The sequence below is a fragment of the Myotis nattereri genome (genome assembly GCF_964212035.1).
Source record: "Myotis nattereri genome assembly, chromosome: 9".
NCBI classification, from domain to species: Eukaryota; Metazoa; Chordata; class Mammalia; order Chiroptera; family Vespertilionidae; genus Myotis; species Myotis nattereri.
The window spans coordinates 79,577,232-79,603,444 of NC_138084.1; the positions used below are offsets into that span (position 1 = coordinate 79,577,232).

The 26,213-nt window shown below is 43.0% G+C and overlaps 1 protein-coding gene across 1 annotated transcript; it reads right to left on the reverse strand.

Annotated features, from left to right (window-relative positions):
* Positions 1–25,601, reverse strand: BUD13 (BUD13 homolog; the record flags this gene model as incomplete). The annotated part of the gene is made up of 10 exons (XM_081099491.1): positions 1–420; positions 13,249–13,330; positions 13,639–13,823; positions 14,359–14,497; positions 14,832–14,937; positions 16,555–16,859; positions 18,598–19,362; positions 20,328–20,412; positions 23,666–23,759; positions 25,459–25,601. The coding sequence occupies 10 exons, from the start codon at positions 25,599–25,601 to the stop codon at positions 327–329; spliced, it is 1,998 nt and encodes a 665-aa protein (XP_080955617.1). The 3' UTR covers positions 1–326.
* Positions 25,602–26,213: the final 612 nt, after the last annotated feature.

A 26,213-nucleotide genomic window follows, 5' to 3' on the forward strand; every position in this document is an offset into this window, starting at 1 on the left:
TGATTTTAAAAAAATAAATGTATGTTTATTAAAAAACCTAACCAAGAACAAACCCTGGGACACTAGAAATCAACGTTTCTTCTGAAAGCCAGCAACAACCGCCAGTGCAGGCACCTGAGAAATTACAGGTGCCTCAGTCCAAACATCAGGTTTCAAATATTCTTCTTTCCAAATGGTGAAATCCTTCTCAAGTGGTTCAAACTAGCGTTCCAAGAGGTGCTGGTGTGCGGGCCTGATTATGAGCATAGACAGCTTTTACAGCTAGACATCTGGCTGGTCTGTGTCCAGTACCACAAACTCCAGGAACCCCCACAGCCTCAGGAAAGTTACATATCTTCGACACTCCACTTGTAGGCAAGTTCCTCCACCGCCTTCTTGCTGGCAAGCCGGGCAAAGCGCTTCTGTTCAAATCCATTGGATCTGCAATCAAGAGATATTAATCAGCCAGAATCCTGAACTGGACACTTATTTTTGGAGAAAAAAAGAAAGAAAAGAGTTCACAATTAACGAATAAGGGAGAAAATAAGGCATGAAAAATATTTAAGGTACATGCAATAGAATCAAAAGGACAAAACATAAAATTCATCCTGTTTCAGTCCTTGTTCAGACTTTTCCCAGTCTTTTATCAACTGTTCCAAACATTTACCACTCTCTAAAGGCCCAACTCACTCTCAGGTGATATCTACATCTTCTACTTTGTCCATTCATTACATAAACATTGAGTGAATGCTTTACATACTGGGCACTGTGTCATGAAAATGAGTGTAGCACAGCCTTGTCCTAAGGAACTCAGCTCCAGCACTGGGGCGGCAGCTTGACAGGGACCAGGGACACACGGGGAGGAACTAAATTGTCCAGCATTAGGGCAAGAGCTGGAGGGGCAGCATTCTGCCAGAGAGAGGTGCTGGCAGAGGCCATTACTCCTTTGATGAACCCTCCCCCAACAGAGCCAGCAGGCAGGTGCCATATCTGAGATTCCATCAACCTGGCTCACACTGTTTGCACCTGGTGATTCCCGGAGGGCCTGCCCCACCCAACTGTCAGGTCCATCCAAGCTATTTCTAGTGGCTGTTACATACAAATGGAAAAGATTTTCCTAAAATCTGTAAAAGGAGCAGCATCTAGCCTCAGTGTGCCCCATACCTATGGCCAAGTTGCCCCAGGCTTGGCACTAGCAGGAGCCAGCCTTGGTTCACAGTTTGGCCTCACCTGGGCACCTCCAAGCCCAGCACAAATAGCTGCCATCTGCAGATTGCTCTGTGGCTCAGGCTGGGTGGCCCCAGGCAGAACACAGGCGGTAGCTAACCTTGGCCTGCACCTTCCAGGAGGCCCCACAGCCTCAGACCACATCAAAACATCACTACCCAACCACTCCCACAATCAACACATACAAGTTTGACTGAGCAGACACGAGAGCCACACTGAAGTAAGTTCTTTTCTGTGGAGTGGGCCCATGGCACAGCTGATCCTCCACAATGGTTGGAGGTCAGTGGTCTGTGGTTGCAGCCAGTCCTTGCAGCTGATCAGCCTGCAGGCAAATCCCTCCCATTGACGTGCCAATAGCAATCAAGGCTCAACTACAAGAAGAGGGTATACACAGCCCACACAGGGGGCACACCCTGAGTGCCCCGCTTGGGTGATTGGAGAGGTTGTGCCACTGGACCCTACAGAACAACTACTACACAAGGCCACTCTACCAAGCCTGGGAGACATAGCAGCTCTACTTAACACATAGAAACAAACACAGGAAGGCTACCAAAATGAAGGGACAAAGAAAAATGTCCCAAATGAAAGTACAAAATAAACCTCCAGAAAAAAACAAAACAAAAACACTAAACAAAATGGAGGCAAGCAATCTACTAGATACAGAGTTCAAAACACTGGTTATAAGAATGCTCAATGAACTTAGTGAGAACCTCAACAGCATAAAAAGGACCAGTCAGAAATGAAGGATACACTAACTGAAATAAAGAATAATTTACAGAGAATTAACAGTAGAACAGATGAAACTGAGAATCAAATCAGCAATTTGGAATATAAGGAAGCAAAAAACACCTAATCAGAACAGCTAAAATAAAAGAATTTTTAAAAAATGAGGTTAGTGTAAGGAGCCTCTGGAACAACTTCAAGCATACCAACATTCACATCATGAGGGTGCTGAAAGTAGAAAAGAGAGAGCAGGAAATTGAAAACCTATTTGAAAAAATAATGATAGAAAACTTACCCAACTTGGTGAATGAAACAGACATACAAATCAGGAAGCACAGAGTCCCAAACAAGATAAACCCAAAGAGGCCTCCACCAAGACACATCATAATTAAAATGCAAAAGGTTAAAAACAAAGAGAATCTTTTGTGTTTTTTCAAAAATATATATTTCTATTGATTTCAAAGAGAGAGGGAAGGAGAGAGAAATCAATTACTTGCCTCTGGCACACCCCAAACCCACAACCTGGGTATGTGCCTGAATCGGGAATTAAACCAGCAACCCCTCAGTACATGGGACGACACTCAACTAACTGAGCCACACTGGCCAGGGCCACAGAAATAATCTTAAAAGCAGCAAGAGAAAAGCAGTTACTTACCACAAGGGAGCTCCCATAAGACTGTCAGCAGATTTCTCAACAGAAACTTTGCAGGCCAGACGGAATTGGCAAGAAATATTCAAAGTGATGAAAAGCAAGGACCTACAACCAAGATTACTCTATCCAGCAAAGCTATCATTTATTTTATTTGTTTGTTTGTTTTGTTAATCCTCACTGGAGGATATTTTTCCATTGATTTTTAGAGATAGTTGAAGGGAAGGGGAGACAGAGAAAGAGAAACATCAATGGGAGAAAGACACATTGATTGGTTGCCTCCTGCACATACCCCAACCTGGGCCAGGGATCAAGCTTGCAACCAAGGTATGTATCCTTGACTGGAACCAAACCTAGGACCCTTCAGTCCCCCAGGCTGATCCTCTACCCACTGAGCCGAATTGGCTAGTGCCAAAGCTATCATTTAGAATCGAAGGACAGATAAAGAACTTCCACACAATAAACAGCTAAAGGAGTTCATCAACACCAAACTAATAATATATGAAATGTTAAAGGGCCTTTTTGCAGAAGAGGGAGAGGAAAAAGAAAAAGAAGGAAGAGGAGGAATGGAAAGATAAAAAATATGAGCAATAAAATGGCATGAAATACATATCTATCAACAACTGAATCTAAAAAACAACATCAATGAACAAATGGACCAGAAACAGATTCATTGTTGGAGAACATTTTGATGGTTGTCAGATAGGAGGGGAATTGGGGAAGGGGTGAAAAAGATGAAGGGATTAAGAAGTACAAATTGGTTGTTACAGAACGGTCATGGGGATGTAAAGTACAGCATAGGGGATATAGGCAATAATATCCTCATTACTATGAATGGAGTCAGATGGGTGTGAGATTTATTGGGATGATCACTTACTAAGTTATGTAATGGCTAATCCCTGGGGTATACACCTGAAAGCAATATAATAATGTATGTCAACTGTAATTGAAAAAAAAAATTTAAAAATGGGGGGGGGAATAAATTAATTAATAAAATAATAATAATAAAAGAAAATGACCAAACATGCAAAGAAATAGAAAATGAGATCAAACTCAAGAAGAAGCTATTATTAGAAACCAATCCTGATGTGACCTAAATGTGCAATTAGCAGGCAGGACTTTAAAGCATATTTTTAAATATTCTCAAGAAAGACAAAAATGTTTCTTAATGAGTGCACAGATGGGAAATCTCAGCAGAAAAATATAAACTTTCAAATGGAAATCCTAGAGTTGAAATACAATGAACTAGCTTAAATACAAAATTCATTGTATGGGCCTAATAGACTGGAGATGGCAGGTCAAAGAGTCAATGAACTTGAAAACAGATAATAGAAATTGTCCCATCTTAAGAACAGAGAAAAATGATAGAAAAGTAAAAAAGACTTCAGAGATCTGTGGGAGAATATCAAGTGGTAGAATAATAGTGTAATTGGAGAAGAAGGGTGGTTCAAAAAAAACCCCCAAACAATTGAAGGAACAATAGCCAAATACTTCCCAAATGTGAAAAATATAAACTCATAGGTCCAGAAAGCGCAACCCAAAGTAGGATAAACACAAAGAAAACCACACCCAGGTATATCATAGTCAAACTGCTAAAAACAAAAGACAAGAAAATCTTGAAAGCTGCCAGAAAAAAAATACATTGTGTGTGTGTGTGTTGGGGTGGCGAGGGGAATGGGCGAAGGGGGTATAATAATGTAATAATATAAGAAATGAGGACTGAGTGTTGACTTCTAATCAGAAACAGTGGAGACCAGAAAATGAAACATCTTTAAAGGCTGGCAAAACTGTCAGAACTCTGACAGTTCCAGGTATGAGACTGCAACCTTAGACGTTCCCAGGTGGAATGTGAAATTGGCCTCTGTATGCAGAAGACAAGAGACCAAAGAAAGAGGCAGACCACTCCAGATTAGAGTTTTAATAAGCAAGGGGACTTACATATAAGGCTGGTCTTGGGCACCTGCCTGCCAGAATCTTAAAAGTTTATATAGAAGCTTTAACTTTCAGTCACATATTCAGTCCAGATGGTCTCAACACCTTACTCTCTCTAGACCACATCTTTGAATTGCCTGCTAGTCTGGGAAGAATAAGTGTTACATAAATTCCAAGGGCAGGGGAGGGAATAAGGATCCTCTGATCGTCCAGATAGAGCTTGTGGGTCAATAGGCAGTCATGTCAGTGAAACAATCTTCAGAAGTGAAGGCAAGAAAAAGGCCTCTAAATTTCCTTATTTTGATAATGTACTATGGTTATATAAGATTATCATTGAGGCAAGTTGGGGAAGGAATACACTGTAACACACTGTAATATTTTTTCAAGTTCTTGTGAGTCAACAATTATTTCTTAAGTAACATTTTAAAAATATAATGGTGAAACAGACATTTTCACATCAACAAAAACTGAGAAAATGTGGTGCCACTGAACCTGCGCTGAGGAATGTTACAAGCAGTTCTTTAGGAAAGAAGGAAGAGCACTAGAAATGGTAAATATGTGAGTACATATTAACAACTACACATTTTTTTTCTTTTGTTTTCTTAGTAACTTTAAAAAATATAACTGTAGCCCTGGCTGGTGTGGCTGTTGGTTGAGCGCCCTCCCATGCACCAAGAAGTCACCAGTTTGATTTCTGGTCAGCTTGGGCTGTGGGCTTGAACCCCAGTAGGGGCATGCAGGAGGCAGGTGATGATGTTTCTCTCTCATCAATGTTTTTCTCTCTCTCCCTTCCTTTCTCACTAAAATCAACAAAAACATACCATCTATAAATATAAAAGGCTAAGCGGCCATCCGACCACCTGGTAGGTATGACACACACTGACCACCAGGGGGCAGACGCTCAACACAAGAGCTGCTGAGCTACGGTTCTTGGGTGTCACACCCTGGAACCAGAGAGAAGGGAGTCTGATTCCAGAGTACATCACCCAAGAACCGCCCTCTCGCAATCCAGGGCCCCTCAGGAGAATGTCGGAGAGCCGGTTTCGGCCGGATCCCTGTAGGCCAGGCCAAGGGACCCTGCCTGCCAGAGGGACCCTGCTCACTCCGTAGACACCCTTCGAGCCACGGCGCCACCCCAGGTGCAGCTAGCCAGAGAGGGACTGCGGGAGGTTGGCTCCAGGGCATGTCCAGCCTGTTCACCCAGTCCCACCCCACCAGCCGCCTTCTAATTTATTTCCTTTCAATGTGCACGAATCCGTGCACCAGAGCACTAGTGTGTATGTATGTATGTGTCTGCGGGGAGACCAGCAGGGCGATCGTGGGGGGGAGGGGGCCCCCTGCTGGCACCCACCTTGGCTGGCACCCGGCCCCCCCCCCCCCCGCCACCACCACTGGTTGGGGCCTGAAGGTTGGGGGCAGTTCCTGCATTGAGCGTCCGCTCCCTAGTGGTCAGTGTGCGTCATAGCAGCCGGTCATTCCACCGTTTGGTCGATTTGCATATTACGGTTTTATTATATAGTATATACACATAAAACTGCAAAGTAAAAATTGTAATGTATTATGAGCCATATCATTTTTTATGTAATATGTATGACAACATTAGCAAAAAGAACAGAAGGTAAGTGGAACTACAGTGTTGTAAGGCTCTTATATTTTATGTGAAATAGTACAATTATAATTCTCAGTAAGCTATAATAAGTTAAAGATACATGTTGTGATCCTTAGAGCAAACACTAAAGAAAATTTCACAAAGGTATAACTAAAAATATAATAGAGCAATTAAAATGGAATACTAACTTACACACCTAAATTCCAAAACACTGACAATACCAAATGCTGGCAAGGATATGCAGCAATAGGAATCCTTATTCTCTGCTGTAATGTAAAACAATACAGCCACTTTGGAAGACATTTGACAGTTTCTTATAAAGTTAAATATAGTTTCACCATACAACCCAGAAATTGCTGGATATTTACCCAAGTAAACTGAAAACTATGTACACATAAAAGCTATACACAAATGTTTATGGCAACTTTATTCACAATCACTAAAAACTAGGAGTAACCAAGATATCTGTAATACATCCATACAATGGAATATTACTCAGTGGTAAGAAGGAATAAAGTACTGGTCCATGCAAGAACATTAATAAATCTTAAATGCATTTTGCAAGAAGTCAGACCCAAAAGGCTACATATTGTATGATTTCATTCATGTGACATCTGGAAAAGGCAAAGCTATAGGGACAGAAAAGAGAACAGAATTACAAGGGACTGGTAGAGGGGCTACAATTGACTAAAAGGGGATTTTAGTGGAAATTTTAGGGTGATGGAACTGTTCTATATAGTACTAGGGCAGTGGATGAATGACTGCATTTGTCAAACCTCAAAGAGCTGTACACCATGCTAAAGAGAAAACATCAATATAAGTAAACTATGAAAGGGAAAAACCACCCAGGAGACTCCAGGACAGACGGCAGGCTATGGCAGTGAGTCTAACTATATTACTATGTATGACATAACAGCCCTGTAGGGAGGGGGAACAGGAAGCTGACCCTTTATGTTGAAAATTGTATTTTGATTAAACTATAAGGGTAATAACCAAAGAAATGCCACTCTCCAGTTGGTAAATTTGTTTCTCATTTCTGAATTTTTAAATTCTGAAACTGTTTTACATGTATATTGGGATGAACAAAATGGGTGATAGATGGTGAATGACAGATTTCTAAATTTCTAAAGGGAAGTGATAGATAAGAAGGAAAAGTACTCTGTATCAGAGTCAGTTACAACAGTATGAACTCATATTTGTAAATCTGTATATATATATATACATGTTCATATACACAGATACATACAGATGGAAATAGCAAAATAGAGATATGTGTGTATATGTAAATTACTATACATGCATTTCCTAGCTCTGTCTGCTAAGAGGGACTGGAAGCAATGACACCCAGTAACAGCAAGCACTTCTAGCAGTCAGATCTTGGTCTCTATATACCACTCTCCACAAAAAGCAGCCAGGGCTCCTTGGAGAAATGGCTGATCCTAATGTTGGGCAGGGAAAACAGACATAAGATGAGCTTGGAGCATCCTGTAGTATCAAGAACAGGGGACTCAGAAATAAAATGGGAGCATGTGAAAGGGACACCTAAACAAATTCCCAATGGCGAAAGAATGGAATATAAGTAATAAAATAAATAACATACTACTGGATTACAATCCAGAGTATACAATATACATGAGTCCATACTGGTAAAAATAAATGGTTGAATAAATGGGGAGATGAAATGAATCTTCCTTACAGAAAAAGTCCAACTACTATAGGTAGATATCCTCCCACTGGTCCCCTTTCGAATGTACGCTGAACTCAGTAATTCACTTCCAGAGAACAGAGTTCAGAAGCGGGGAAATAGTGACTTTAAAGTGGAGAAGCCTGGCAAACACTCCCTTGCTCATGTGATTGTGGTTAACATCACTTATTGATGTCATGTGGCCACCACGCACCCACTAAAATGAAGTAATACAAAGGGCACTCCACTACTGTGGCATTCTTTCCAAAACCCCTAACCTTAGTCTAACTATGAGAAAAACATCAGACAAACCCAATTTGAGGGACATTTTCCAAAATACCTGACCATAACCCCAAATTATGAAGGTTACAAAAAGCAAAAACAGAAACTGCCACAGATCAGAGGAGACTAAAGAGACATGACAACTACATGTAATGGCGTCTCCTGAACTGGATCCTTGGACAGAAAAAGGACATTAATGGGAAAACTGGTGAAAACCAAATAAAACCTGGTACATTAGTAACAACATACCAATACTGGTTTCTTAGTTTTGATAAATGTGCCATGATAATGTAATGAATGGTAATGAAACTGAATGAGAAATGTATGGGAATTCTTTATAATATCTTTGCAAATTTTCTATAAATCTAAAATTATTCCATAACAAAAGTTTATTTTTAAAACACACACAAAAGATTTTCAAAACATTGCGACAAACAATTGTAGAATACACATAACCTTCAGGCACAAATGAACTTTTCACCAAGGTAAACCACATACTGGGCCATAAAATATGTCTTAACAAATTTCAAAAGACCAAAATTTACAGAGTACATTCTCTGACCTCAGTGGAATTAAATCAGAAATCAGTAACAGTGAGATATCTAGAAAAGTCTAAATATTTGAAATTAAACAATGTCCTCCTCAGTAACTCACAAATCAAAGAATGAACCAAAAGGGAAATTATAAATTATTTTGAACAAAACCCAACATACATTCCTGAAAGAAAAAAATAAAATAAACCCTCAGCAAACTAGGAATAGAAAGGAACTTTCTTAATAAAGGGAATCTATAAAAAAAAGCTATCACTTAAGACATATTTAATGGTAAAAAACTGAATGTTTTTCTTCTAAGATTAGGAACAAAGTCTTACTACTTTTATTCTATTTCTTCACTGGAAGTTCTAGTTAGTGCAATAGGCAAGAAAGAGAAACAAAAGGCATCTGGATTGGAAAGGAAGATGTCAAACTGTCTCTATTCACACAGGACATGATCTTCTAAGCACAAAATCTGATGGAATCTACAAAATAAGGTATTATGTACCCTAGCCGGGTAGGTCAGTTGGTTAGAGCATCATCCTGATATGCCAAGGTTCCGGGTTCAATGCCCGGTCAGGGCACATCCAAGAAGCAACCAATGAACACAAAACTAAGTGGAGCAATAGAGAATTTTGAAACACTTGTATCTGCCACCATGAACTCTTTTGCTTTCTGTTATTTAAAGACTTTGTGATGAGATCAGAGATAATGTTAAAAATACACGATTATTTGATATTATATAATGAAATATGTCAATACTTGGAAGATCTGAAAAACTCAGCAAAGGAATATTTTCACATGTCTCATGCATGATGGTATAAAATCATGCAGGGGTAAAAGATCCATCCCAAAGTAGGACAAAAAAACCAATAGATTTTAATGTAACAGTATAAAAAGTTTTTTTATATAGTTTTAGATTCCATATTATAAATAACCTTTAATAAACTGGAGATTTTTTGTGCAGTATCAAAATATGTAATACAGCAAACCCTTGATTTTTAGGAGCTCAATTTAATGGACTTCATCTTTAATGGACAAAACTTTCCAGTCTGTATGTCATATGTGAAAATTAACACCCTGTTAATTTTAAAATGCATTTAACCAAGACTTGCTTATAATTAAATTAATAGGTTAATGTTTTTGGTATTAATTCACTGTCATTTTTAACAAATTTTAGCAAATAGGCCAGGTTGGAAAAAAACACTGTAGTAATTTTGCTGACATAAGTAAATATTACATATCTACAACTACAGTCTACATATTTAAATCCAAGAGTCACCACTCTTAAACAATGTTCAGGGATTTGCATGTGATACACCGCACCAAGCAAGGTTATTGGTTCTGTTGTCACGTGACGTGACTTTCTGCAGCAGTTTTAACCAGTGACATGCGCTCAGCCATGCCCCAGCCGTGTACATTTGTTTACGCAAGGTGGCTGGACCGATTTACTACACCTATTCAGTATAAATTTAAAATTACAGTAATATATATATAATCTTTTCTGTGGAAATTAAACTTTTCATACATAATTTTAATTACACAAATGTGTCTACATAAGTAAAAACAGGTAAACTAATTTGTCAATTTTTAAATATACACATTTATAAAACCTACTTTATTATATAATGGACTTGCAGCTTTTTAAAAAATATATATTTTATTGATTTTTTTACAGAGACAAAGGGAGGGAGATAAAGCGTTAGAAACATCGATGAGAGCGAAGCATTAATCAGCCGCCTCCCGCACTGGGGATGTGCCCGAAACCAAGGTACATGCCCTTGACCGGAATCTGTTCGCAGGCCAACACTCTATCCACTGAGCCAAACCAGCTAGGGCTGGCTTTATTATTTTTAATGAACCAAAAAATGCTTTTTAAACTTCTCAGTTTAATTTCTAATGTTGTAAATATTAGAAATATTAATAAGTATAACCAACACAAATAAAAGTTTTTTGGGAGTCCTCAATAATTTTTAAATGTGGAGGGGTCTAAGATCGAAAAGTTTGAAAATCATTGTATTAGATGCTAGAAAAATGTCTTTTAGTAGACAAAAGGGACAGGATCCAGCATATAAGTAGAGGGGCTAACTCTGGAGAGGAGCACAAATAGTTCATCCATGGTAACAGACGGGAAGTTAGAGCCTGGGGGTACAGATGCAGGCAGGTGAATAGATAAGGTGGTAGGGCCCTGGTCAGTGTGGCTATGTGGTTAGAGCAGGGGTGGGCAAACTTTTTGACTCGAGGGCCACAATGGGTTCTTAAACTGGACCGGAGGGCAGGAACAAAAGCATGGATGGAGTGTTTGTGTGAACTAATATAAATTCAAAGTAAACAGCCTATCTAATAAAAGAGAAACATGGTAATTGGCGTACGACCGCTACCCTTCCCATTGGCTAATCAGCAAGATATGCAAATTAACTGTCAGCCAAGATGGCGGCCGGCAGCCAGGCAGCTTAAAACTAACAAGAGGCTTGCTTGCTTCAGTGACGGAGGACTCCAACGTTCCCCCGCCTGCCGCTGCAGGCCTCTGAGCTGAAAGCAACTATGTAACAAACATAGAAGCTAAACAAAACCCCAGAAACCTGCCGGGCTTCAGCCAGCTGGATCGCAACATTGTAAGCAAAGGCCAGAAACCTACTTTCAGCGGCGGAGGCCTAAGAGCTGGAGCCAAGCCTCAAAGCTAAAGCTGGCCCAGAATAAAAATAAAAAAAAAGGAGCGGTTGTGAGCTTCAGTCACCCCCAGCCTGAAAACAGACCTCAGCTCCTCACCCAGACTGGCCAGGCACCCCAGTGGGGACCCCCACCCTGAAGGGTGTGTGACCAGCTGCAAACAGCCATCATCCCCTCACCCAGACTGGCCAGGCACCCCAGTGGGGACCCCCACCCTGAAGGATGTGTGACCAGCTGCAAACAGCCATCATCCCCTCACCCAGGCTGGCCAGGCACCCCAGTGGGGACCCCCACCCTGATCCAGGACACCCTTCAGGGCAAACCAGGCGGCACCCACCCATGCACCAGGCCTCTACCCTATATAGTAAAAGGGTAATATGCCTCCCAGCACCGGGATCAGCAGAGCCGCGAGGCCTCCCGGCACTGGGATCAGCGTGATAGGGGGCAGCGCCCAAACCCCCTGATCGCCCTGCGGCTCTGTGTGTGACAGGGTGCGGCGCCCCAACACCCCCCCTCCCCCACGGGCCCTGCTCTGTGTGTGACGGGGTAGAGCCATAACCTCCCCATCGGCCCTGCCCTGAGTGTGAGAGTGGCGGCACCCCAACCCCCTGATCGGCCCTGCTCTGTGGGTGATAGAGGGCGGCGCCCCAACCCCCTGATGGGCCCTGCTCTGTGCGTGACAGGGGGCTGCGCCCCAACCACCTGATTGGCCCTGCTCTGTGTGTGACAGGGTACAGAGCCCCAACCCCCTGATGGGCCCTGCTCTGTGAGTGACAGGGGGAAATGCCCCAACTCCCTGATTGGCCCCTGCTCTGTGCGTGACAGGGGGTGGCGCCGCAACCTCCCCATCGACCCTGCCTTGAGTGTGACAGGGGATGCTGCCCCAACCCCCCAATTGGCCCTACCCTGAGCGTGACTGAGGGTGGAATCACAACTTTCCGATCGCCCTGCTCTGTGTATGACAGGGGGCGGCGCCCCAACTCCCCAATCGGCCCTGCTCTGAGCCCAACCAGGGGCTGCACCTAGGGATTGGGCCTGCCCTCTGCCACCCGGAAGCAGGCCTAAGCCAGCAGGTCGTTATCTCCCGAGGGGTCCCAGACTGCGAGAGGGCACAGGCCGGGCTGAGGGGCCCCCCTACCCCGCCGAGTGCACAAATTTTTGTGCACTGGGCCTCTAGTCGTTACATAAAAGGGTACTTTTTTTTTTTTTTTTTAGTTTTATTCATTTCAAATGGGCCGAATCCGGCCCACGGGCCGTAATTTGCCCACAGCTGGGTTAGAGCGTTGGCCCGTGCACCAAAAGGTCTCCGGTTCGATTCCTAGTGAATGGCATGTACCTGGGTTGCAGGTTAGATCCTCAGCCCCAGTGTGTGTAGGAGCCAACCAACAGATGTGTCTCCTCACACCAATGTCTGTCTGTCTGTCTGTCTGTCTCTCTCTCCCCCCACCCCCATCCTTCCTTCCCACTCTCCCTTCCACTCTTTCTAAAAAAAAAAAAAAAAATGGATGAAAAAAATATCCTCAGGTGAGGATTAACATAAAAAATAAAGATACGGTGGTAGGGGTCAGTGACATATTACAAGTAACTCACTCCTAAGACAGTGAAGAGACGGTTCAAGGGCTATATTTTAGATACAACATACAGAAGGCTCCAGACTACCACCCTTCACTCACCCCCTAAACTTTAGAAAATATCATTAAAAGTGACAATGTCAAAAACAAAGGACCATCTGAGTTGTTTGGCCACAGCTTCTTAAGCTTGGAAAAGGAAAAAAGGAGGAAGAGTGTTCTAAGCATGGCAACGGGATCTGAGGACCTTGGAAACAGAAGCAAGCAAACTTCAAATTATTAACCTAGTGATTAGAGGACAGAATGAGGCAGAGTGTAGAGTGACATACAGTTAGGGAAGGTTAGGATCAGATGGAAGAAAAAACAAAAATGTAGGAAATATTCAGGTTTACCTGTCCACTCCATCCCAACGATACCCAGGCCAGATATTGAATCTGTTGGGAGGAGGTGCTGGGCCACTGTAGCGAGGTCTCACTAATGAGAAAAGAGGGAGAAAAACAAGTCAATTACTTATACTATTCAATCCAGAGCTAGAAGGCAGCGGGGCTGGGGGTGGGGCTGGGGCTGGGGGGATTTTATACAGAAATCTCTATTAAGTGGAACCTAACTCCCAAACACAAGGAATCTAGATTGTATGGGAAAGCCTTCTTTGCACATAGCTATCTATCACCACCCTAATGACTCTCTAGCTATCTATCACCACCCTAATGACTCTCTCTCTCTCTCTCTCTCTCTCTCTCACATAAGTCACCTGCACCGCTGATGATTCCCAGAAGGCTCACCTTTCTTATCCTTGTTCTCCTTGGCCTTATTCTTCTTGATAAAGTTGGCCATGGGGTCCCCCTCCCTTTCTTGTTCTCTCAGCATCCGATCCAGATCTTCATCATCAATATAGCGGGCCAGAGGCTTCTGCATTTCCTTTATTGCATCCTCCACATTTTGTTGCTGCTGCCGGCTCTGGACAAGCCTGGGCAAAAAGAACCAAGATTGTTTGTAATACTGTTTAACACTTCTACTCTTACACTGACATGGACACACTGCTGCATTTGGAGAACCTCCTCTTTCTAGAAGCCTAGGCCAAATATTGAAAAGGGTAAAATTCCTAGAATACCAAGTGGAAGTGCAGAATATATCACTGAAAGGATATATATATATTCTGAACACAATGAATTTCCCATTCTTGAAAACAGCTTTTATTAAAAAAAAAGGTTTAAAATAGATTTTGAGAGAGAAACATCAACATGAAAGTGAAACATCGATCCATCGATCGGCGGCCTCCTGCACACCCCCAATTGGGGATCAAGCCTGCAACCCAGGCATGCATCCTGACTGGAATCAAACCTTTCGGTGCACGAGATGATACCCAACCAACTGAGCCACCCCAATCAGGGCCTGAAAACAGCTTGAAGGCAAAACACAAACTAGCTAGTCAGAAGAGGACTCTGAGAAATAACTCCCTCCAGTCACTGTAGTCTTGTTTTACCTTTCAGTGGTTCCCTTACCCTTTTCCCCACTGGGCATACAGCTCATCTCTCTTTGAGTCCTTCTCTGCTCTTCGCCTTTGCTCTAAACGTTCCAGTTTCAAATTCCTCTTACGACCAGACTTATCTCGAAATACGGTTTCAGCATATTGGAATTCAGCTGCAAAGGAAAATTATGCTCTTAAAGATAAACATCAGGTATTAAAATCAGAAATAATATTTTAATAGCTGACATCAAACACTTGGGATTCTAATGCTAAATAAGAACTGCTGCAGTCAGACTACACGTACCTACTGCTGATGATCCTGAAAACTATTATTTTTTCAAGAAGGAAAAGTACCATTTGGACCCACTGAGAAGTTAAAATAATGCGTAAAAGCAGAAATGAAACTTGATTGCACTTAAAAGTTTAAAACATCAGGTACAATAAGCTACATTTAAAAAAGAAAAGCTACATGAGCCTCAATTGGTCTTTGCACTTTTGTAATTTTACCTTCAAATGCCATGGCTTCTTGGTCCCGTTCCTGGAGTTCCTGCTGCTCTCGCTGTATGTCAGTTAACACCAACCCAGTTTTAGCCCCAGAATACATGTGTGCAGCCTATGCAATGGAAAGGGAGTGTCCAACATTAATGAGATGATGCAGCTGCAGGCTCTATGAGTACACACGGTTATGTGCATTTTGTCTGAAGATCAGCAATAACCAAATCAAAAACGCTAATTTTCTATCTTATTCTCAGCCACAGGATTCACAAAATAGAAAAAAAATAAAATTGAGTTTCATGGAAAACCAATAGTACTATCAAATTTAAGAGTAAACAAAAATACAAACCAAGAAGATATTAAAGGGAAGGCAAAGCATCTGTATTTCTGATTTTTCAGCATATATAAACTTTACACATGAGGACTCACTCTCGGGCCACCTGACCAGAAACCTGTATCAAGCTCTAAGGCCTCCAATACAGACTCACACTAACAAAGAATCCCATTTAAAATGCAAATTCAAACCTAAGATCCTTAAATCGTGGATATATTTCAGGATAATGAAAAAATCTGACCAAATCAAAACCTTTTACTAAACTCCACCTTGTATCAAGATAACAAATCAACCCACAAATGGAACATGCAGTATATCCTGATATCCTTAAGCCATGTGCTAAATCTGATCAATATTAAATTACATATGGATTAAACAGATACATAAAATATCAAGGAGTCCAGCTGAAACATAGCCCTCACTTTGTGACCCAAAACAGAAGAACCTCACTTCCCGGGTGAGGGACAGGCCAGTCCATCCTGCCAGGACCACGTGGGCTACCGAGGAGACCTCCCTAAAAAGTCTGTGCTGGAGGAAGATGTGCACATCACTGCTCTAGCATTCTGTCTCTTAACCAGCTCACTGGAATAAGATTCCTTTACTCATACTTGTGTTCTTTACAACAGTTACTCAGGGCTCATGGATTTTTTTTCCCCCCCTCACTCGGGCCTCATCATAGATTTCAAATAAAACAAAACACTGACTTTCCAGGTGATATGAAGTAGTTTTATATTTTAAGTGCCTCTCTTTAAGCTCTGAATACAGAGACCTGCACTCCAATTTATTGTAATAAGTTGTTTACTTTGTCCCAGGTACTGTGCTAAAAGTTTTACTTACACTAACTCATTTAATTTTCACAATAATCTTATGAAGTATATGCTATTATCCACATTTTACCAATGAAGAAGCTGAGGTAATTATGTACCTTGCTCAAATTTCACAGATACAAAGTGGAAAAGATAGGATTTGAATACGTGACATTTGACACAAAGTTTGTGCTAACTCCACTCTGTAAACTACACTTCTGTTTATTACTAAGAAAAGAGGAAGTCTTTCTAAACCTATTAAAATGAGATTTATGGAATTCAGATGACATAAAGGCAGACGCTACTTAGGACCCCTGGAATCTGCAAGTTCACCTGGGCTGTATTATAGGCTGTCCTGCCTTCAGAGAGAAGGAAAGAGGTGGAGCAGTCCTCTGAACTAGATTTACTGCACAACCAAGACCTGCCTCCCCCTCCACTGGCTCGGGTCTCTGGGCCTTGGATAGAGCTAGAAGACAGGAATCACTCTAAGACAGCGGTCGCCAACCTTTCGGACCTCACGGACCACCAGTGGTCCACGGACCATCAGTTGGCAACCGCTGCTCTAAGAGAAGATATGGCTCCTGAAAATTCCTACCTTCTTTCCCACAGGCTGAGTCCTTCGAGGTGGAGACAGGTCAGAATCAGAGGATTTGGCCCTCTGTTTCCTCCTTGGTGGAGAGAGGTCAGAATCAGAGCTGTGGCGCCCAGGTCTATTTCGTGGAGGTGACAGATCTGAATCAGAACCCTGGGGCCTTGAACTTGGTTTCTTCCGTGGAGGAGAAAGGTCTGAATCAGAGGCTTTCTGACTGTCACCTGGGTAGGAGGAAGAGCCCAACGTGTGACTCTGACGTCTTCGAGGTGACGAACTCGTATGAAATTTTCTACGGCTGGGTGAAGAGCCTAGAAATTGAAGAATAAAGTCTGTAATCCAGTGTCAGAATCTTAAAAAGAACTTACCCAGTTACTGTTCGACATTCATTTAGTCCTCATGCATCACTAACCTAAACACAAGATCAGATGACACAGGAGAAGAGCAAAGTCAGGGACAGTTTTCAAAACCAAGAGGCAGGATGTGGAGTTCTGTTCCCCAGTTACCAGCGACTGTGACTGTGTGTGAGATCTCAACATATTCCTCTACGTCATATTTAACCACACTCAGAATGGGCAAAATAACATGCACGCAGATCTCAGTGATGTGTTAAGTTAAAACTAATTAGGATATATTCTGAAGTCCTCAGACTAAAGAATAAAAATGTATTTTAATTTAAAAATTAAAACAGTAGCTGGGGACCATTTTGGGTAAAAATTTTTACCACACAGGCCTGAATTATAAACGTAAGCATCACAAATTACTTCCCCAAAAAAGCAATCGGCAATATGTATCAATGATCTTTAAAACATACAACCTGGAAAATCAATTTCTACTTAGCTCCTAGGAAACAAATCTAGAAGTACTTAATTTCCAGGAAATCTATCTAGAAGCAGAGAAGGAAATCATCCAGAATGGGAATAGTTTATGTACACAAATGTTCATTACTAGAGGCCTAGATGTTCAGAACTAGAGGCCCAGTGCACAAATTTGTGCACCAGTGGGGTCCCTTGGCCTGGCCTGTGGGATCAGGCCAAAACCAGCTCTCCGACATCCCCTGAGGGGTCCTGGATTGCAAGAGGGAACAGGCCAGGCCGAGGGACCCCACCGGTGCACGATCGGGGCTGGGAAGGGATGCGGAAGGTTGGCCAGCCAGGGAGGGACCGCGGGAAGGCTCCAAGGCGTGTCTGGCCCATCTCACTCAGTCCCGATCGGCTGGACCCCAGCAGCAAGCTAACCTACTGGTTGAACCAACTGCCCCCTGGTGGTCAGTGCACGTCATAGCAAGCAGTTGAGCGGCCTTAGCATATCATTAGCATATTACACTCTGATTGGTTGAACAGCCAGCCAGACACTTAGCATATTAGGCTTTTATCATATAGGATTATGAAAGCAAAATTTAGAAATAACCTAAAATATGCAGTATTAGGGAAATGGTTAACTAAATTTATGTAATACAATAAAAATTACATTAACAAAGAAATGTTCTTATGGCATGGGGAAGTTAATGATAAGTGAAAAAACCAGGAAAGATAATGCATGCAACACATAGATAGTGCATAGAGAGTCCTGGCCAGGTAGCTCAGTTGATTGAGCACTGTGCCATGCACCAAAAGGTTGCCCAATGTTTCTCTCTCTCTCTCTCTCTCTCTCTCTCTCAAAATCAATAAAAAAATCTTCTAAAAAAATGAATAGAGAAAAGACTAAAAAGAACATTGGCTACAACACTAGTGATTGCCTCTGAATAACAGAAGTCCGCATGATTTTTTTCTGCTTCTTTATGTATTTCTAGACATTCTGATGTTTCTACAACAAACGGACAGCACTTTTATGTCCAGTGAGGACAACAAAAGGATATATAAAAACTTCTTCCCTTCTACTGTAAATATTTAACTCTTCAGCCCAACCTCTCGCTATTTCCCTATAGTTTTTAAAACTTCTCCTAAGAAACTTAATTCTCATTTCTAAAGACATAAATACCTAACAAGTAAAAGATTCAAAATGAAGTGCCTAGGGAACAAGTCCCTCTCATGGACAATCAATGCTCACCTTTAGAGTCATGCTGTTTATTTCCATAATGAAATTTGGCTTGTCTTTTTCGTGGCGGAGAGAGGTCCGAGTCACATTCATACTTGCTACTCTTCGGGACTGAGGGCTGAGAGGGTCCTGGCCCCTTCCGATGTGGAGAAGTTTTGCTAGAGGCTCTTTCTGGGGCTTTACTGCTTTTGGTTCTGTGCAGTGAATGAGGAACATTAGGAGGCGAATCAGGGGAGTCATGACGGGCCCTCCTGAGCTTTGATGTGTCCAAGGATTCCAGAGTCCTTCTAGGTTGAGAGGTGTCAGGGGAGCTGTTACGGGCCTTTCTCTGAGGAGAAATATCTGAGGAACTGTGATGGGCCCTCCGAGGAGGAGATGGATCTGGTGTGTCATGACGGGCCCTTCTAGGAGATACACCTGAAGGACGATAATGCTTCCTGAGCAGAGAGGGATCCGGTGAATCATGATGGGCTCTCCTAGGCAGAGAAGGATCCGGGGAGTCATGGCGGACCCTCCTAGGTGGAGAAGGGTCCGGGGAGTCATGGCGGACCCTCCTAGGTAGAGAAGGGTCCGGGGAGTCATGGCGGACCCTCCTAGGTGGAGATGGGTCCGGGGAGTCATGGCGGACCCGCCTAGGTGAAGAAGGATCCGGGGAGTCATGGCGGACTCTCCTAGGTGGAGAAGGGTCCGGGGAGTCATGGCGGATTTTCCTAGGTGGAGAAGGGTCCGGGGAGTCATGGCGGGAATGCCTATGTGAAGGTAGATCCTCACTGTGGCCTAAACACAAAGAGCAAAGAGTCAGATTCCCACAAATGCTGCGTTCACCACCAGTACCCAGAGTTTCAAAAGATGCCCCAGCAGCACACATCTCAAAACTACTCAGAAAGCCCAAAACTACTTTGTACAGCTCCTTTGATTAGGGGCCCAGCACCCATGAACATTTTAAAAATAATCTCTTTTATTTGCCTAACAAGACACAATTTGCAAAGCATTTTAAATACATTTTTCATCTTATACCTTGTAAGGCAAGTGGGGCAGGCATCTTGTTTACAGTCATGAAAATAGAAGCTCCAAGGTGCTGAATGGCTTCTTACCTCAGATTACAACTCCAAGATAAAGAGACAGACTAGAACGCCAGTCTTCTATCTCCCAACCCAATGCTCTTCCCAAAACCTTATTTGTGTAGAGTTCCCAGACAGAGGCTCCTACAGAAATTTAGCCTAGAAAAGTGAGTTTTTACTTACTCTTCTTTCTAAAGGCATGTTCACTAAACCTGTGCCACATAAAAATGAGTGCTGTCAACTAGTTCATGCTACTGTGCTCCTTATTGGGGGGGAAGAGATCACCAGCAAAAAATAATCAGCATTACTGATCACTTACTACATGCCAAGGTAGATTACCTCATTTAATTCTCAAACCCTAGGAGATACAGATTACCTCCATTTTATAGATAAGAAAGTTGATACTCGAAAAGATTAAATAATTTGCCAAAGTCATACTGCTAAGTAAGTGATGGAGTGAATATCCAAATCCAGCTCTGTCTGACTCCAGAGTCCACGTGCAATCTTTAAAATATGCAGATGAACATTCTAAGAACAGAGGCTAAGGTAGCAGAAGCAGGAAATGAGGGCATGGGTCATATTTTTCAGGATCAGTGACAAATTAAAACAATGCGCCCCTCTAAAAAAAAAAAAGAAAAGAAAAAGGCTTCCCCTTTAGATTTACCTATTGTTGGAACTCACCTCCCAGAAGCTTCCATTTGGCACTGGAACGAAAGGTTTCCATCTGCTTTACCTCTTCTGGCCGCTCATCCACAAACTCAGCCACCTGTGGCAATGAGGACACTACATTGAGGACATCCACAGGATCCAGCCAAGGAGCACTGTGTGTAAGAACCTGAAGTTATAACCATTCCCATTCCTAACACACATCGCACACACAGACCCAAAACAGCCACGAAGATCCATGCAGTGGTCCTCAGTTATGTGTGCTCCATAAATCCCTGATTGCCACTGGATGGTTTAATTCTAGATCATTCTCCAACTAATCAATTTCCCTCCAAAAGTTAATTTCATTCATTACAAACTTTTTTACCAACTTGCCACAGACACGACTGCCACCTGTAAGATAAAAGCTAAATTCCTTTGCCAGCTTTATTTTTATTATATTGCACGCAGAGTGAAAACAGGCAGGCTCCTCGTCGTGCCTATCACTCACTCATAAGGGCTCCGGGTGCCTCTGAAACCTTCCTTGAATTAGGTAGTTACAAAGGCAGGCACTCTTAAAGCCAACAAAAAGAAGTCATTAAGATGCACACAGAATCACAGAATCTTTAAGAGAGAGAACCACATATCACTTATCCAAACTGCAAACAAATGTGGAATAGTCTCTAGAGTATCCTTGATAAATGATTATTCACCCATTACTCCCTGTCAGAGAATCAATTCACTAACATGAAGCTCACTATATTATTTAGTAGTCTACTGTATTTTGAGGTTGTGCTAGAAAGTTCTTAGTTTTATCAGACTGGTATCGACCTTCCTCTAACTTCTTCCCATTGGCCCTAGTTCTGACCTCTGACAACTGATCCTCTCTCTTGCTACATGACAGACTTTCAAAGATGTCTGGCATCATAAATTCTCGTTACAGAATAGCAACTATGTGTAAAGCACTGTTTTGCATTTTACTATCTCAATCAATCCTCACAATAGCCCTGCAAAGAAAGGGTCCACAATACTAAAGAGCAAACTATTACTTAGCAAAGTTAAATAACTTTCTCAATATCACAAGCTAGCAAGAGGCAGAACTGGAATTCAAACCCAGGTCGTAATTCCTCTCTACTTCTCTTCTCCCAAGACCCTACCAACATTCCTCATATAACCTAGTTTTGAGACCTCTCACTGGGCATTAAAAGCACAGGCTTTCAAGCAAGATGAACAGAGATCTAAACCCCCAGGTCTGCCAGCTGGTATCTGTGTAACCTCTGGCAAGTTATTTTCTCTAAGCCTCAATTTCCTCATTTGTAAAAGCAGGTTTCAAAGGATTGCTCTGAGGACTCAATGAGATGGGTCATATAAGCATAGCAGTGCTTGTACATGGTAAATGCTCAGTAAATTATACCTATTATTTTTGTGCTGCCACTGCTATTGTGGTTGTCCTAGTTATTTTGCCATTATTTCTGGTGGTGGTGATGGTCTTGCAGTAATAAAAATGAATTCAATAACCAAGATCTGGTTTAACCAGAATAGAGAGCAGTGGGGCTAAAGCCTTCTTTGTTTTCGTTTTGGGGCCATCACAGGACAAAAGACAATATTATAGAGGAAAATTAACAGAGGATCACATAAAATTTACAATTTTTACATGTCAAAACTATTACAAATGAAAAGGAAAAAGATAAAACATACCTATGACATGTAAAACAGGTAATATATTCTTATATAACTATCAAATAAGTAAAAAAAAATCAAAATCCCAATTTTTCTAAGAAATGGACAAAATACCAAGAATTTCATAAAACAGAAATTCCCAAAAAACATAAGAAAAACTATTCATTTCACTATTTTTCAAAGAAACTAGATACCACTGTTTACCTGCCAAACTGGAATAGGTTTGCCCATTTGTTGCTGTTGTAATGTTTAAGTACTGATGAAGAAATGCAAACACTGGCATTCTCATACACTGCCAGTGGGAGTGTGAATTGGTACCACCTTTTGGAAAGCAATATGAGACTATAGTTCAAAAGGGCTGTAATTTCACTTCATGGGAATAAAGAAATAAGGATTATTTGTGAACAAGATGTTTATCAAAGCATTATGATATTTTAAGAAAGGAAACAACCCATATGTCCAGTAATAGAACATTTAAAAACAATATATATACTGAACTACTATGCAACCATTAAAAATCACATTCTCAAAGAATATTTGAAAGTCTTACTAAAGTATTCACAATATATTATTAAGTGAAAGAGTAGGCTCAAAGCCATGTGTACAGTATGATCCCAATTATATTTGAAAAAAATAAATAAAAGTATGTATAATCTATGAATTAAAGAGATATCCATCCAAATGTTAGAAGTTGTTACCTGTGGATAGTCACAGTATAAGTGATTTGTATACTCTTTTTAAAACTTTCACGTTTCTTAAAATTCCCAAATATTCTATAGTCCCGTATTGCTTTCCAAATATTCTATAATAAGTATATTTGGCTTTTATAACATAAAAAAATAAAAACATATGTTGTGAACATTAATTAGATTTAAGTGGTTGATTCTAACATTCTGGTTCCTTTTGATCACTGTTTCCCTTTTAATTACTAACAAATCATCTTTTAAGTAATCTATTGTAGAATATGCTGGGGATTAACATTAAATATACTCATCTGGAATTCATCTTTAAAACTTTACAATTCAGCCCATCAACAACTCTCCTTTCCACCTGTTTCTCAGTTATTCTCGGCACAGATTCCATGGCTATACCAATGCTAGGTTATTTGCCTATGCTTTTGTCCACCTGGTTCTTATCTTCAAAATTTATATCAGACATTTACATGCTTCATAGAATTTCCCAGTGGAATAAAAAGTGGCCTGCTTCCCCTGTGCTCTAATAGCACTTGGTACATATGTGAAATATAGCTCCAACATTTATCATATTACTGAAATTATTTGAAAGTCCCATTTTAGAGTATGACCACTAGAGTACAGACACTATGTTCTATTAATCCACATATCTCCAGTACTTACACAAGAGCATACAAATTTTCAAGTTTAGTTGAATCATGAATGAAAGAAACAAAGAGAAAGTTCCCTATAATTGAACCTGAGCATTGTTTTTAAGGTCCACCCCAACACATCGAACCTGGCTAGTTCTATCATAGCTCTATCACTGATGCTGAAGAGTCCTGCCTCTCTCTGGGATTAGTTCCCATTTTTAGTTTGATGGGCCCTTCCATAAAAAAGAAGATAGTACTTCTTTGGAAGTTGTCTCTGCCCAACTTTCCCTCTTACAACCCTGCCCTGCACTGGGAGTTGAGGTTGAAAGGCTTGAATTTCAAAGTCCTTACAGCCTCAAAAGATACATACCACAGGCAAATCTCCATCATCTTCCTCTTCCTCCTTTTCGGGTTTAGTGGTGGAGATAGATGTCCAGCTCACATCATCGTCCACAATCCGCATTCTAGGGGGGGCGGGGGGGATAAAAAAGGAGAAACGTTCTTGGGTAACAGCCTATGCACACTTATCTATTGGTTTCGGGATAAAGCTCAAAATCCTACAAGATCCTGCAAGGTCTACCACATCAGTTTTCACATACTCAGTCCCTTCTCCCTGCCTACTGTTCTCATTCTTTACTGGGAAACTCTTACTCATTCTTAAGAACCTAATAGATAACTTCCTTGAGAATACCTTCCTAACTACTCTCCCATCTAAGAACCCGTTACACGTTCCTGAAGTACTTTCATTGCACTTATCACAAAGGAAATGCATCAATTAGTTGCAAAATTAGTTGTCTAAAGCCTGTATCCCATTAGACTACAAGCTCCACCAGGATAGGGACTAAGGCTTTCTCATTCAGACTGGCATCCTCGTCACCCTGCAGCAACTGGCATAAGAGGTGTTCAGTAAATAAATACCCGTCACACAGATACACTAGGTCTGGCTGCAAATAACGACGACTGCCATGGGTGAGGTTATTCCCTGAACAGCCAAGATCACTTTGCACATCTCTAACCACAACCACCACCACTAAATACAAGTGATATCATTCGGTATTACTCTCATGTCAAAGACAAGCAAACGAGGCTGAGAGGCCCGAAGCCACACCGCCTGAGAAGCGGCACAGCGAGGACTCGCCCTCTGATCAGTGTCGCTGCAGAGCTCACGCTGTGCTCACTACAAGGTACTGTTTCCCAGGAATCCACACAAGTCGGAGCGCAGGAAGGAAGAGGCAAGAGTAAGGGGGAAGCCAAGCCAGGCAAGACAATGGATCCGGGCTCTGGACTTAGTAGCCTGTACAGATATATCCTTTCCTAGGGCAGACCGGGTGGCCTAAGACAACAGGAATATATCCCCTCGGTTCTGGAGGCAGAGTCTGAAATCGCAAGGGACCTGCAAGGCAAAGCCCGCCGGGCTCCAGGGGGGACCCGTTGGCTCGGGCACAGTCTAAGCTCAGCCTCCACCTTCACGTGGTCCTTTTCGCTCTAGGCCTGTCTCTGTGTCCAACCTTCTCTCTTTTTTTTAATAATATATTTTTATTGATTTCAGAGAGGAAGAGGGAGAGAGAAAGAAACGCCAATGATGAGAGAGAATCACGATCGGCTGCACCGGGGATGGAGCGAGCGCAGCCCGGCCTGTGCCCTGACCGGGAACGCACCGGGACCTCCTGCTCGCAGGTCACGTCCACCGCGGAGCCACGCCGCCACGCCTCTTCCCAGAGGGACACCAGTTATATCGGCTCTGGCGCCCACCCTGGCCCACGACGGCTTCATTACTTACTTCACGGAAGCAACGTAAAGCGCACGAATTCATACGCGTCTAAAACGCCCCGCAGCGCCCGGCAGGTGGCCAGAGCGGGAAGTGGGGACAGGGCGGCCCCGCAGGCAGGGTCCGAGCACCAAGCACAGGCTCTGGCCCAGCTCGCCCGTCTCTCGGGGCACGGGGCGCATTCTCTCCCGGAGACGACTGGAGGCTACAGAGGCGGGCAAAGGGATGCAGGCCACAGTCTGGCTAGAACACAGGGCCCGGGGCGCGATCAGTGATTCTCTCTCACGGGGCCCTCAGCCCGGGGGCGGGGGGCCCTCAGCCCGGCGGGGATCCAGGAAGGGCGGGCCGCGGAGACGGGAGGAATGGGGGCGGCAGCCCCGCCAAGACCCACTCACCCCTTGCCGCCGGCACCGCCAGGCTTGGGCCGCTTTTTGCGACGCTTGAGAACGGACTCGGAACCCGCGTGGCCGCCGGCATCGGCCCGGGACAAGTAGCGCTTCAGGTACTCGGCCTTGGAGATCGGCGGGGCTGCCGCCATGGCAGCGCGGGGCGGGGCGACGGCTCGGCGCGGGGGTCAAACTCCGCGACGCAAAACGGACGCGCCGGAACCGGAAGTGGCGGGACCGCCGGGGACTGCGGGAGCCTCCGGGACGAGCTCTCGCGAGCTGCCAGGGATGGCGTGGGCTCGCCGTCCGTCCACATCTCTCCGCTGTCCACCGTCTGCCCGCTCAGCAGCCGCACAGCGGGCGCCCTGTGGCCGTGAGGCCGTGGCCACGCGGTCCCGCCCCGGCACCTTCAGAACGTAATGCAGTGGTTACACAGGCGCTGGCGTTGGTGCCGCTGACCTGGGTTCCCTAACTTCTATGGCCTTGGGCAGGTTATGTAACAAACTGAGGACTGGAAATGCTTAGAACAATGTCTGGCTCATAGTATTGTTGGTTTTATTAGTGTAAGTGTGTTTAGGGAGAAGGAATCTGCTCTCAGGCTTCCGACTACCATTCGAGAGGAAATCTGACAGGCCAGCCTGGCTCAGTGGGTGAGCATCCACCTAGGAACCGGGTCATGCTGGATTCCCGGTCAGGGCTCATGCCCGGGTTGTGGCCAGTCAAGATTATGTCATCATTGATGTTTCTCTCTTGCCCTTGCCCTT